The sequence below is a fragment of the Podarcis pityusensis genome, assembly GCF_964106645.2.
Source record: "Podarcis pityusensis genome assembly, chromosome: 11".
NCBI lineage: Eukaryota > Metazoa > Chordata > Lepidosauria > Squamata > Lacertidae > Podarcis > Podarcis pityusensis.
The window spans coordinates 39,195,624-39,210,893 of NC_138036.1; the positions used below are offsets into that span (position 1 = coordinate 39,195,624).

The 15,270-nt window shown below is 38.9% G+C and overlaps 1 protein-coding gene across 6 annotated transcripts in view; it reads left to right on the forward strand.

The window, feature by feature from the left end:
- Window positions 1-15,270, forward strand: part of PAM (peptidylglycine alpha-amidating monooxygenase) — a 126,511-nt gene that overhangs the window by 65,641 nt on the left and 45,600 nt on the right. For all 6 annotated transcript variants that reach the window (XM_080972425.1, XM_080972429.1, XM_080972427.1 and 3 more), the window contains exons 8-14: window positions 2,189-2,237; window positions 4,058-4,125; window positions 5,368-5,448; window positions 6,494-6,570; window positions 8,463-8,566; window positions 11,895-12,079; window positions 13,348-13,419. In XM_080972425.1, coding sequence (XP_080828551.1) covers window positions 2,189-2,237; window positions 4,058-4,125; window positions 5,368-5,448; window positions 6,494-6,570; window positions 8,463-8,566; window positions 11,895-12,079; window positions 13,348-13,419 — 636 coding nt within the window. The remainder of the gene's footprint in view (window positions 1-2,188; window positions 2,238-4,057; window positions 4,126-5,367; window positions 5,449-6,493; window positions 6,571-8,462; window positions 8,567-11,894; window positions 12,080-13,347; window positions 13,420-15,270) is intronic.

The window sequence follows — 15,270 nt, forward strand, 5'->3', positions numbered from 1 at the left end:
GCATTGTGTCTTTGCAATCTGCTTAGCTGATGCAGCACTTGCCAAAAAAAGCAAATGTTATGATCCCATTTCTTCCAGCTTATCAAACCTGCTGAGTAGAGAGCTCGTTAGACATGACCATTTTGGGAAGTGGGTGTCTAAAGTGATGGAAAGTAGGCCCTTATGTTGGGAGATTCTGCCAGTGTGAAAGGGGGTTCTTGTTGATACATCATAAATATTTAACACAGGGACAACCGTGGTGTTAGCAGAAATGAAAGACATGGCAGTTGATCTCATATGCAAGGCTGAAGCCTAGCCCAGATTTTGCTTTTGCTTTAGCACAGCAAGCAAATTTTTTCAAGTTCACAATGATGTGTGAGTTTAGAGAGCACAATTTTCCTTGAGTTTTTGCTTGTGATGTCTAGCTTATTCATAGAGTGCTTTTTAGTAACTCCAGATATAAAGGCAGCCGTACTAGCCCACTTGCCCTGAATGCTACAACATAGCAGTCTATTGACTTTGAATAAAGTAGAAACTGCTTGACCCTATTTTGAGCGAAATGAGTCTGCCCCAAATGGGTTGAAACAGAAGTTGTTCAAGCAAATATTTTCTGCATTCAGCTTCAACTTTGCCATATTTGTTAGTTCTCAGTAATTCTGCTATGTATATAAGTAGCTCTTTGCATTTCATTTAACATAAAAATACGTACAGCACGTCTTCAGGATTTTTTATTTTTTATTTTGCATGTATACCTGTTTTTAGAAAAATCCTCCTGTTTGATTGGGTGTGGATTTCATAAAAGCCCTAATATCCTAAAGGACACATCAAAAACAAATAGCTGAAATATACAATAGTGAGTTACAAAGATGTTGAATCTAAGGAAGTGACCTTCAAGTCTTCTTCAGTCTAAAGCTTCTTCTCTGACTAGTGACGTTTGCTGCTTCTGGTGACCACCATCCATGGTTGATTGGAACTGGAAGTTGTGGTTGTTGTTTCTGCTGCTGTTGTTGATGATGACTATGCCCCATCTTTTTCCTTGACAGGGACTCCAGGCTGCTTACAAATAAAATAAAACAGAAACACAGCTAAAATAATAGGGGGGAAACAATCACTTGTTACCTTCCACAGATTGCAAACAGTTGGTGTGACATCTCTGACTGGGTGTAAAATGAAAACAGTCCACAAGATTATTTGAAGAAGAACAAGAGATTGTAAAGTTCTCAACGTTGTTTTTTTTTTTAAGAGCACTGCTTTTCCACATATCTCTGTAGTGAATGAAACTCCTTAGTGATTCATCTTCCCTCCTGATATGTTTCCCTGTACTTTCCCCAAACTCACCTCACAACTCTCCCAATGTTGGGTGAAACATCTTTCAGCATTCAATATGAAATGAGAAAGGAAATCTAAAAAGCAGGGGGTCCACAGTACTTAGCAAACTTGGAACCATTAGGCTAGATAATTTATTTGTTTAGCAGAAAACTACTGACCTGTTATACAGTAGTAACGTCCAAAAACAAGAAGTATTGGATGCAAAAGAAAAACGTTCAACATTTGTTGTTTGATGCTTTGAATGTCTAACATAGACACTATGGGCTGTATCCAGTGTTCTTTGCCTGCCAGTTGCAATGACTTTTGCACTAGCAGACAGGTGAGTTTCAATGTTGCATAGCAGAGGAATCCATTGCAACTGTTGTGCTAGCAGAAACCTGTTTGCTCAGCAGATCAAAGCTACCAGCAACCAACTTAAGTGCTCTCTTGCGCAACAGTGTTCCAGCTGATGCAAAACATTTTTGCCAGCAGGACAAATATACTTTAGCTTAGCACTGCATTGCATATAGGCCTTTGTGGCAATAAAAATATTTTGCACCAGGAAGAAATATGTCTTCTAATGTCTTAGTTTTGCCTCCCTGCTTAAAATATATTGCTTGATTTTCAGCACGAAAAATAATAATCCTTTTTGGTTTTCAAAATATAATTACCAACTTTAAAGCTTCTGTAGTACAGTATATAACATGCATTCTTCATATTATTTCAACACTGAAAGAGAATTTGATGCAAATGCATCACCGGCACAGCAGAGTGACTTTGTTATGTGTATAGCTTGTCTAATAAGAAAACCTTATGCAGAAAGCATTTAGTAATCACACTCATGTATTAATGGAAAAATGTCAATGCTTCTACTTAATATCCATTTTTATGTTTTGTGCAGATAAACACAAAGACTGTTCTGGTGTAACTTTACATCTGACTAATCAAAAGTAAGTATATTTCTAACATCTTTCATGTCAGTTCCCCGCCCCCCTAAAATCTTCTTTTGAAGAGATCAATGTGAACTTTGTCAGAAAATTTATGAGAAGAACAAAACCTTATGTTGACCCTGGTGTACGCTGAAGCATATTGTTTAGGGGTTTGAGTGTGTGTGTGTGTTTAAAGAGACCAATTAACATCTTCAGATTTACTTCAGAATATATTCGATTCTTAAAATTGAGAAAAGGCAAGTTGGACTAAGTGAGATAATCAACTAGTTGACTTTCATGTCTTGGTAAATCAAATGTTTCATACATAATGTGTAGCTGCCCAGAATATTTCCAGAAAGTCTTGTATATCACTCCTTTTTTCCTCTTCATATTTGATTTTTAAAAGCTTGGATCTATCCATCTCTATTTTTCCCTTGACAAACCCAACTTCATACTGGTGTTGTTTATTTCATTCCTCAGATCCCAATTTCTTTGAAGTTGAAAGTTAGCTTGCTTCCCCTTTCCCTCCCCCCCCCACTAAATTTCACATCATATGAACCTTTTATGTGCTCATCACATCTCCTTTGCCCAACTGATTACTTCAACTACTGAAAGGATCACTCTGACCTGAATCATGCATTCAACCAAGGGTGGAACTGCAATAGCTTTGGTGAAGAATCAGCTGAAACCTTTCCCTCTGGTATGCACTGAGCCCTCTCACTAGCGCCTTTTTCAGATTTCTTTCTCCACCCCCCCCCCCCAGAAAAATCTGTGAAGCAGCTCTCTACATAGATAGGTACTGAGAAAGAGGTTTGGGGCTAAAACAGATTATAAATGTGTGGTCATATTTAAAATCTTTTTTAAAAGATAAGCTTTTTGGTTGTTGGGGATGTGCCCAATCAGCATCAGAAATGTTGCATCTCACCCTTTCAAAGTTTTGGAGATCCACACTTTGCACACTGAAGGAGAAACAGGAGTAACTATGTCTGTTTTTCTGTGCATCATCTCTTAGTGCAGAGGTTTTCAACCTTTTTGAGTCTACAGCTCCGTTGACCAACTACATTCTTTCTGTGGCTCCCCTGTGGGGTCAGAAGCCTAGTTATGCCATCCCTTGCCTGCAGAGCCAGCAGCCCCTCACCCCTTTTTGAACACCCTCCCTTGTGGAGTGTTCCCTCAGTCTCCTTTCCTCACCCCTCCCCTTGGGATTCCTCCAGGCAGTAGCCGCCGCCACCCCTAGTCTCTGTGCCGCTGCCCCGACCTTCCAGGACTCCTACTTGTCCATCCACTCCCAACAGGCTGGTGGACTGCCCGGTTGGGCTCCCTCACCTACTTTTTTGCTTACTCCAAGGCCACCACAGCTCCTGGCAACCAGCACCTGCTGGCCAGCCCCAGAGACACCATTCATCTAGGGAGCTTGTAGCCAGGGCTGCTGCAACAAACAGCCACAGAAGCCTTTGGGGGACAGAGATGTGAGAGGGCATCAGAGGAGGGAGGGATGGAAAGAGGGCCAGAGGCCAGTGTTGCCCACAGCATCCCTAACTATCATTCAAGTCACCCCAGGATGCCACGGCACACTGTATGAAAACCACTGTCTCAGTGTAACTTTTTTTTTATTTAAAAAAATTTATATTATGCATGATTGTAAGAAAAGCTCTGTATAAGTCTCCGTACAATGGATAAATATGTAGTAGTTTACTAATCTGTGTGTGTGTGTGTGTGTGTGTATTTGAATTCAAAAAGTGCTGTATCAGATCAGTTATTTTAGGAGCCATATAATAAGTGATTCAATGTATTTGATTTGAATTTCTCTCTCCTTCCCACCCCACTTTCTGTTTTTTAAGGCAGCCTATGATTGCTGGCATGTATCTTATGATGTCCATGGATACTGTTATACCACCAGGGGAGAAAGGTGATTACAACTCCCTCCTCCTACTAATATGTGCAACACTTTCACTGTAGGATATAATTTCATAGGAAATGTGTTATAAAACCTTTGATTAATACTGGAAGTAGTAATGTAACTTGTATATCCATTTCAATATGTAGCAAATTATAAGCATATTTTATTAGTAGACACACCAGCAGCACAATTTAGGAAAACAGATATCAATTCTTTTAGACTAATAAATTTTGAAAGCATTTCTTTTGATTTTTATTAAGCACAAACTCCTTTTAAACCAGTAGTAAGTCTACTTTTTCCAAAGCTTGAAATGAAGTGTGTATACATAGAAGAACTGCATGTTTGAATATTTAGATAAATGTATATTTCTATTTTTGTTTCTGAATATTAATGTGTCCTGGAATGTATATTGCTGATAGAAGTTTTTGCTTGAATACTTTTTGTATGTGTTTGTTTGTGCATGTGGTAAAGCTGTTCCAAGATGGCGTAACATGCATCTTTAATTATTACTGAAACATGATCAGCATTTTAATATAGCAAATGAATAACAGCTTTGCTTCTTTTAATGGACCACAGTTCAATGTTACATCTGAACCCAAAACTCTGCTTAGTCTTTACTGTGTTTTATTATTGAAATGAGCTGGTTCGTAAACCAAGTAATAAAATAAGTTTAAGACTACGCCTTTCTGAATTCTACTGTTAGCTAAAACCAGAAGTGAAAGCTTCTGATTTCATCATGGACACACCTAAGGGGAAGAGAGGTGAACACAAGCCTCAGGTTCATTCATGTAATGCAGCCATTGTGGTCTTTCATGATCCCAGTGTTAGACCATTAACTAATTAAGAAGTTTCTCATAAAATTGTTGGGGAACACTTGTTTGGTGTTTTCTTATTTGTTTGAAATGATCTGTTGTGCCCCACTCAGATTTCCCTGTATACTCCAGTACACATGGGAATCTGCCACATGTTTCGTATATAAGGAAACAGCTGTACCATGTATGTGAATTGATGCACACACAACATTGTCCCAGTAGAACAGTTCTTAAGAGCAATGTGTCAGTGAAAGATATGCCCATACTAATTTTTAGATGAATGAGTAGAGTCAGTAATTTTGCACACTACATTTCACATTGATGTACTTCTAATTAGATGGTTTGAGTTTTTAATTGCAACAATAGTTCCAACTAGCTGCTTCAACTTCAGTATGTACATGCCCTTTCCCCTGATTTCCTTATTTATCTCTTATGACAGCGGTTAATGCAGATATTGCTTGCAGTTATAAAATGTATCCAATGCACGTGTTTGCCTACAGAGTACACACACATCATTTAGGTAAGCCTTTTCATTTATTGATGATTGTCTTTTCAATCTGGTTTTGCTGTAATCCATATTAACTCATAATGTCTGAATTGAATTATGTAGTGTCAAAACTTGTCAATCAATTTAAATCTGAAGAACAACAGAAAAGCCTGGTATAAGCATGTTTTATACATCCAGTTCCAAGCTTATACAACACATAAAGTGGCTAAGGCAAGGTTGGGAAATGTGGCTGTTGAAATGTGTTGTTGCTCTCCAACTGGCATCCAGTCTGTATGCCCAGTGGTCCGGAATGATGAGAGCTGTAGTTCAACAAAAACTGAAAGGTTGTAAATTCCCCATCCCTGGCCTAAAGGCATGTGATTTAAAGGTGATTGGGGGGGGGGGTTTGGAGGGGAGGGGGGATAAACTGAGAATTTGGGGCAGAGGAAAACAGCACACTCAAAACAGATTTTAAGAAACTAATGTGAGCTCACAGCTAGCCATTAAGAATAGTATCAACTGTTTTTGCAAGATTTTGCGCTTCTTTGAGAGAATTGAGTTGGACAGTTGTTGAGCACCTTCTTAAAAACAGTTATAAAGTGAGGCTCATGCCTTAATTTAATCCTTGTCATTCATTCATACACACACACACACACACACACACACACCCCTTCATGATGTCCATTTATATATAGACAAAAACATTTTTTTCCAAAGGAAGGAGCATTGTTAACACACATTATGAATAAATGTGTGTTGCACCACATCACATGATGTCAGCTATGTTTTCAGCAGTTTGAAAGCTGGGTGTGCTTTGGGGGGAAATGGTTTGGCAGGCCGAACTAAACCCCTTGGTAGAGTTGCCCATGTCTGACAGGTGTTTGGGTGATAAATAACAGAAAGCACTCAAGCGTCTTAAAGTTTTTAATTGTTTAAAAACACAACCAGCCAACCAACTTTTTATACAATCTTTGAATTTATTTTATGAAATGAAAGTAGCATAACTGTAACAATCTGGAAAAAAATAATTATCTTGCTAAACATATGATACTTATACTCTTATAATTTTATATTTCAGGAAAAGTAGTAAGTGGATACAGAGTTAGAGATGGTCAGTGGACGCTGATTGGCAGGCAGAGTCCTCAGTTGCCACAGGTATGTTGGGCTGATGTTTGGGTGGAAGGTCTAAATCCCTTTCTTTGTGTTTCTGATATTATGTACTTGAAATTGAAATGGATACCTTGAATTTGCAGGTTAAGCTTGGAAAGACTGAAATTTCACATGTTGCATGAATTACTTGGAGTTGAGAAAGCTTTAAGATTTTTTAAAAGGACAAAAGCTGTACTTGTGTGGGGCCAGTTCAGCAATCGGTAGCCCATCTAGTTATTGGCCAGAGTCTGGCAGCTGGACTGAGTAGTCAGAACGTATCTTTTTGTTTATAATTTTTAGACTGCTTAATATAATCACAATCCAAAATGCGGTTTATGTAAAAAAAGAATAAAAAGAAAGCAACAAAATAGAGATGCATATGATTTACTGCAACAACTTAAGCATTGCAAAACACTCTGCGGCAAAATAAAACTTGTGACCTATTGAAAGTCATAGAATTGAAGAGTTGGAAGGTCATCCAGCTAACCCAACTCCTGCAATGCAGGAATATTTCACCCAACATGGGGCTTGAGCCCACAGCCACGAGATTAACTATCCAAGGCATTCAAGTATTTTTATCCAAAAAAGGTGTAGAGGTTATAATTATTAGACTTGTCATCAGATTCCTCTAATACAGTGTTATGTTGCTTGTAGGTCGAGTTGTTGCAATCAATCATATGCATCTCTAGTGAACGAGATCATGGTTTGCTGTATTGTTTTGGTGCAAACGTATGTCAGATCAGCTACTAAAATTAGCGTGACATGACCATTTTTCATGCTTGCAGTATCCCTTTTCCTTTTGCAATATAGAAAGGAATGTGATGAGAGACCCAAGATTATTCTTAAAATGAAAGCCCATTGTTGAAGGCAGAGAAACTTCAGTCAGTTGCCACAGAATCCAACACTGACAATAACATTACAGTGTTTCTGTTTATCATAATTTTAATAGTTTGTCATATTGTTATCAAATGCAGATGCGATGAGATGATTTCTTAATCTAGGTTTCTCTTGCAAGATGCCTGGATGCCTGCATGAGTTTCACCCTTGCTTGAAAGAAGAGCAGTCTCACCTCTCTGAGCTGCTGTGTGTCTCATAAGGAAGATTTGTGTTTTAAATGTGTTGCATGCTAGGCATTGTAGAACTCTCCTGCATTGTAAAACAATAACCAGTGGCTATTTATCTTGCCAGTAAGTCAGGCTTATGAAGTTCAGCAGACTCCATAGCAACCAAGATGACCACTATGATTCATCTTGTCATCAAATGAAAATCAGTGAATCAGATGAAAATCAGTGGAAATATAGAGAGTGCATCTCTAGGCAAGCTCAAAATACAGAATGGCATCTCTCATTGCTGGAAGGAGCACTGGATACCTGACTGTGAATGCTTAATGTAGCCACCTTGATTTCATGGCTGCAGTCTGCAGTGGAGTGTGCATATTTTCAGGGGGTGCACTTTACTATTATTTTTTAATCTCCTATTTGAAGATGTTCTCTCAGAACCCTCCAAATGAACCCATATTTGAAAAGTAGCATTGCTTAATGAAGCATTTATAAAGGGACATCAATAAAAATAATTTTGTGTACACAGGAACTCTTGAAAGATCTCTTGATACACTTAAGTAAATAAAATTAAATGAGTAAACTCTGAGTGGTTAAACTGTGACCTCCAGATGTTGTTTGATGATGATGATGATGATGATGATGAAAATGACAACTCCCTTCATCCCTGACCATTGCCAATACTGGCTATGGCTGCTGGGAACCTGAGGTTAGCCAGCCCTGAAGTAAGCAAGTGAACAGCGCACATGGATTGCAGCCATGATTTCCAAAAAGATGAATGAGAGGAAACACACTTTCTGCTAATCTGAAATGCTTGACCTATTTTGTTTTATTTCTCAGGCATTCTACCCTGTAGAAAACCCTGTTGAAATTAAGTATGGAGATACTCTAGCAGCAAGATGCCTGTTTACTGGGGAAGGCAGATCTTCAAAAACATTCATAGGGTATGTGTGTCTATACTTTAAAGATCTCAATGTTTTTTAGTGGCACTCCAGAATGACCTGTGGAAAATATTGTGTTAGTGTGTTCTTATTATTATAAACTGGAAAGAGGAGGTTGCTCTCTTCCATTTCTAAGGAAAATGGCATGTAACCCTTTCCCATTTCAGTTCAGCACTCTTAGTGTAGTCAAAGACCTGGTTATCCAGTAGAAGCCTACTGTCAGTCAGTATAGAAAATACTGAGCTAGATGGACCAATGATCTTCCTTGATGTAAGGCTACTTCCTAAACATTAAATGGCAGTTCTGCTAGGGATTATGATAAAGTTATTCATTTGCCAAGAATAAATTTCTCCAAGCAGTATGCATCTAGCATTGATGAAAGTCCTGTATCTAAAGTACAGTTACTTGAGCCTTGTTTCTGTGGTTACCTAGACCGACATGAGGATTATGAACTCCACATTCTTAAAATTTAAATATTTATAATCTGGATTTTTCATAAAGTATATCAGGGTGGTTTACAGCATACAAATATAATAAAAAGTCCATAAATATCCATAAAGAATAATTTAAAGCATCAATAAAATATCAGTAGATAGTAGCTGGTTAAAAAGAGAAAACTGTATTGTGAAGTCATGTCTAAACAGTAAAGTTTTCAGAACACAGCTGAAAGAAGGCAGAGACTACTCCTGCCAAACCTCTGCTGTCAGGGAATTCCATAGGGCAGGGCCTGCCACACCAAGGGCTTGGTCCCTAGTAAAGGGCAATCAAACACCAGGGGTGCCGGCAACCACCAGAAGTGACCCATGAGAGAATCTCAGTGATCAAGGTGGAGCAGATGGCTTTTTAAGGTACTTTGGACCCAAGCTGTGTAAGGCTTTGTGAGTTATGCCCAGCAGCAAATTGGCAAGCGGTGGAGAGCATTCTGTTAGAAAGACAGCCAGACTGCTGCAGGCAACTAAGCTGCTGCTTGATATTCCCCATTTTTTAAAAAAGAGAGAAACTCTCAGCCACACCTTGTATTTAAAAGCTAACCCCTTGGAAACCTTATTTCCCCCTTCCCCACATTTCATGTTCCCTTATGGTTTCATGTCTCCTCAAGATTGACTTGATATCCAGGGGCGTTTTCACCCACCCTTACATAATGCTGAAAAAGCGCTACACTACTTCCTGAAGTGTAAAACTGGTGTCATAAGAATCATAGAGTTGGAAAGGGACCACAATGGTCATCTAATCCAATTCCCTGCAATGCAGGAATATGCATCTCTCCCATACAGGAATCAAACCTTGGTGTTATCAACACTATGGCCTTATTTATGTCTAAATTCTCTGCTTCATTTTCTGGGTATTCCTGTAGATCCAGAATGAGGAGCCTCCCACCCCCAGCCTGGGGGGCTGTATTTTCCTCAATTGACCCTGAGGAAAATACAGCCTGTGGGCCAAGGCAAAAAGTGGGTGGAGCAGTCGATGTGACTCTTCCAATCTCATACAATAATCTCCATTCCAGCTATGTAAAAACCAAAGATTTCTGCACATGCACATCTCGTTCAAGTAAACATTCCAGCTGTGCAAAATCACTCAAAGAGGTCATGGAGCAGGGCCTGGAGAGAGTCATAAGGGCCAGATATAGAGATGTGGAGAGCCATATCCAGTTCATGGCCCTAAGGTTCCCCACCCCTGCTAGAGTAAACAAGCCATTGTGACCCATTCCTTTCTCACCCAAAGGAAAGGAATTAAATGCTTCTCGGAGGCAGGGGAAAGACTTGTTGCTCCACTAATTCCTGTCATCTTACTAACAACAAAAACAAACTAAACAGATTAATCTTCCAGAGGTGTGCTATGTCAAAAACCTTGACAGTGTTTTGATACTATTGAGATATGTAGATGGGTTAGATCACTCCTCTATTGCACTTGAGTGCTTTGCTTATATACTAAAGAGGTGGGTATCTAAATCACGTGTTGACGGGTTGCACTCAATAAAAGAAAAAGAAGCTTTAAACAATTTTTTTCAAGCAGCTTTCTGTGGTGGGCAAGAGATTCCACATTTTCAAAGGCTGAAATAGCCATTCACATTTGGGAAGGTCTGGTCTCTTTCATTCCCCCCCCCCCCGCAACAAACTGATGCCGTTATTGTTGCCATGGTGAATAAATGAATGCTGCATGATGCCACGAAGAAAAGTCATCATTGACGTCTTTGCTGCTTCCACCTAGTCCACCCCCACACCAGCTTGATGGTGAAAGCTAATTAAAAGAGCGGGAGACACCTTATTGCAGGCCACTTGCTGTTTTTTGAGTCTGTCTCTCAGGAGCCTGGCACTGCCCATTGAATTGATAAGAACTGCTGGAGGATATTGCAATTGTCTCTCAAAATAGAACATATCGACATACCAAATGTTAGAGAACTTTATTGTATTACCTAGATTTTAAATAGGTTACTACTATCGCTTCCAAGTCTATAGATAACTGTTACTTGTTAGGTTTCTGCCTAAAGTAAGTCCTCCCTGATGCTTTTCTGAAAAGCAGCATTTAAGTTGTGTGTATCTTTTCGTTTTGTATTCTGGGGTCTGCAGCATCTTTTAATCTAAATGGAAGATGCTGCACTTAGTGTCCCATGACATAATGAAGCTAAATTTTTAACTTGGATGTATACCCTGTGGCCTGGCAGGCAGGGAGGAGGGGGCCAATGAGGAGCATTAAATAGAAGAGTCCTAAATTAAAACTCTAAATTATTGATGACTTGTAAATGGAATACATCATCTGGGCAGAGGGTGTGTGTGTGTGTGTGTGTGTGTGTGTGTGTGTTTGTGTGTGCGGAATCTTCAGGAAGGAAAGAAATAGTTTATTCTGCTGTGTTCCCTGTTAGTGATCCTCTTGCATGCAGTCCACCAAGCACTGAGGGAGTTTGTGAAATGCATCCACCAAAAAAGCCATTGAAATTGATGAGGTTTTGCAGCAGTGCGGGGGTGGGGACTTGGGGGTCTGTGTTCACACCTGAGGAGCTGGGAGGTAAACTAGGGAGCTAATAATAAAAGCTCATTGCAGGTTCAAAATTCTAACTGTTCTTAATTTCTAGCATGGTTGATGAAAACTATGCAGACTGGTGTATATAAATGCTAAGCAATCGGCTGGAGATAATGGCCTTTATGTCAGAGGTCTTAATGCATTTTTTATGTGAAATGTTTAAAGTGTACTGTGGTCTAACCTTTTATCATTTGGGCAGTGGCGGTGGTAATTTTCTGTCTCTCCCATGCGATTTAATACCAGCCTCTACAAATGTGTTTCATCCTATGGCTGAAACTACTCACATGTCTTTCTCTGTTGTATTTTGCTATAGGGGCACAGCTAGTGATGAAATGTGCAATTTCTACATTATGTATTACATGGAAGCCAAACATGCAGTCTCATACAAGACTTGTACAAGGAACATAGACCCAGAGATGTTCAAAAACATACCACAGGAGGCAAACATTCCCATTCCAGTCAAGCCTGATATGACTATGGTCCATGGACATCATGAAGGTATGTTTTTTGGTTTTTAAAATTAATTGATAATATTAATGGAGAAAGAATGGTACGGTTGAGCGAAAGGATACTTGCATGGAAACTGACCAAACAAATAGACATAGATTTGCATTCCTGAGAGCTGGATTGGTGAATCTTGTTCAGCCCGAGAGTCACACCCCCTTTTAGGCCATTTTCCAAGGTGGTGGGCGGAGCCTGAGGCCAGAGTGGGTGGACCAACAGATGCAGTTTTTACCTTTGTATAATAGACTAGTTTCTATCCACACACCTCTCTATCCATCCAAACAAGGTGTGAATCTGGACGTGTGGCCTGGGAAAATCTCCAGGGGGCTGTTTCGTAAGTGGACCTTGATCCCAGCACACATGCCTTCTTTGCATTATATTGAATTCCACCCATAGTCCATTGAGGCATATGCTACCAAAGCAATTTCCATGCTCCTTCTGGGGAACTTTCTCTTAATTTTTTAAGACTAAACTATGTTTTATTGAAACAGGCCAGTATCAGAAACCATAGTTTGAGCTTGGCTTGTTGCAATAAAGTATGATTTAAACTAAACCCGGTGGCCCAGTTCATATAAAGCTGTGGTTAGTTTAACCAGGAAATGGATGCTTCCAATGTCCTCCTTGCAGCCATGTCAGAGGGTCAGGGATCAGAAAATAACTAATATCCTGCTCCAGCCTATTGCTGTAAGGAAGATTTTTGCTTGGTGAATCTGGTCTCCTTGCACGTCATTCCTTTGGCCAGAATTGCAACTGCAAAATCCTCACATTAGTTCCCTCAGTTCACTACTGTTGGCTTGTGTGCTCACAAACTTCCCACTGTGAATCATAAAAGACTAAATGACCAAGCAGCCTATGTGCATGTGTAGACTGAACAGTACATAGGAGCAAACACGGTCTAGGGGCCATGAGGGCTTCAGCCACCCATAAAATATTTGAAGGGGCCGGAGGCCCCAAAAGTTGATGGGCACTGCCATGTAAATGATTTGTGCACCACAGCATGTGATTGATTATGTGGAGCAGGGCTTACCTGGGCCCCCGCAATATTTTATTCAATTTGGAACCGCTGGAGCAGTAGACTATGTTAAATGAAGCTGTGCATTTATATCAGAAAATAAATTGTTGGATTGTACTGACTCCTTGCAATTAATCTGAGTTACAAAAGCCAGTATGTATATGTGCAGGTATCTGAATTCTATTAACTTCTCTTTTAGCTTTTCGATTTCTTTCTTAGATCATTAGATTTCCTCCTTTCTATTTTTCAGAAGCCAAAAGTGGAGATACAGTTTCTGTTATGCAACAGCCAAAAAGAGATGAGGAGGAGGTTTTAGACCAGGGTATGTATAATACTGGTTTCATAAAATAGATTTCAAAAATGTTTCAAATAGTAGCGATAATTGCATTCTTTGTATTGAGATTTATCAAAATAGTGGTAGCTGTTCAACAACTAGCATTTAAATCATCCCTACCATTGCATTGCTGCTCCTTGCATAATCATTCAAGAGGAAATAGTCAATTACTGGTCCCTAACCTTGCAGGTAAACTCATTAGTACAGTTTAATCTCATTTGATTTTCTTGTTCACAGATAAATTTGCTTAATACAATTGTCATTTATTTGTGTGCTGTATTGGGCTAGTAGGGTTTAGAAATGCAGATGATTAATTAAATGGTGTATAAATGTCTTCAATAAATAAAGAGTGTTCTTCCTGGAAGAAGAAAAAAGAGATGTTTTTAGTTTTAATTCTTGATTATATATGAAAAATATTAAATACTTATTTTGTTGGAGTTTTGTGACATAATGACCATTTTCAGTTTGACCCACTCATGTACAGAAGGAAGCATCTTAATGTGCAAAGAATTATCCCTGTGCTTTAATATTAACATGTAAGGAGATGTGGAATGGATACTAGTCCTTCTTTGTTGCATTTCAATACTGTATATATACAAAATGTGTGTAACTGTATGCATCCAGGCCTACAAACACTTCATTATGTCTCACAAGCCCAATGGGATGTTGTTATGGCTGAATCTTTCAGGATAACATTACCTAAGGTTGTATCCAACAAAGTGATCCTGTTAGCACAAATATTTTTGTTTGACTTTTTAAAGGACTCATTCTAAAGCTGCAATCTCAAGCCTTCTGTTTTACTGTCTTTGCACATGCACCACTTTGTAAGCCAAATAGTGGAGTTAAATAATTGAAAGAGCCTTGCATCTAAATTAGTAGTCTCACCAGCATTGCTGTTAAGCGGGGTGTATTTAATTCATCCAATTTTTGCAGATAGAGAATCAAGACTGAGAGAATCAAGACTGCCCTGAGTCTGATTCCATGGTTGAGCTGCAGTTTGAATCGCAACATTTCCACATATCCAAATATGTGGAAGAATTGCTAGGTTTAATCTTGCAATTCAAATATTTGAGATTGATTTAAATTTTACACACCTATTCCTCTGAAGCGACTTCTGTGGATTTGAAGAGGATCTTGCATGACAATTGTCAAGCTTAGCGATCCCTGATTAATCTGGATGGTACTCATTCTGGGTTAACTAGTGAATATGTAATGATTTAACATGGTGGTTCGGAAGCATTTTTTAATCACTGAAACACTTATTCTGCTTTGCCGATTGTAACTTGTCTTGTAAAAACATCCTCCAAACAGAAGCTGCAGTACAGCTTTGTTTAATAACAAATCTCTACTTGGTGTGTATGTGTGAGCGTGTGTGTGTATATATCTCTAACATGTTTCTATGGAAACAGGTTCTTTAGCTTTTGTTGGTCAAAAAAGAAAGCAAACCTCTTTAAAAATGAGTGGGAGTTTCTGTAATTTTAACAGGTTCATTTAAATTCTCATACACCATGTTTTTCTTGCTGACTTTAATTGCGGTAGTTCCAGCGAATACAAGTTTTAATTGCTGAAAGAATTAAAACCAATTCTAGGACTGGTTCTGGGTGGTTAATCATTAAGGTGTCCTTTTAAAATTATTAATGTCTCTGTGTACCAATACATTTTCCTAAATTATGAGTGAAGTGCTGGATAATGGATTGCTTTTAAATTTTGCATTGACAGTGAATCTCCTTAGTTTCCAGCTTTTATTTCTTCCTTCTTATTGTCCAGTTGGGCTACATTCTTGTATTCATTCTCCTTCAAAAATTGTGTGAGGTAGGTCATTGCTGTTCTTCTCCATGA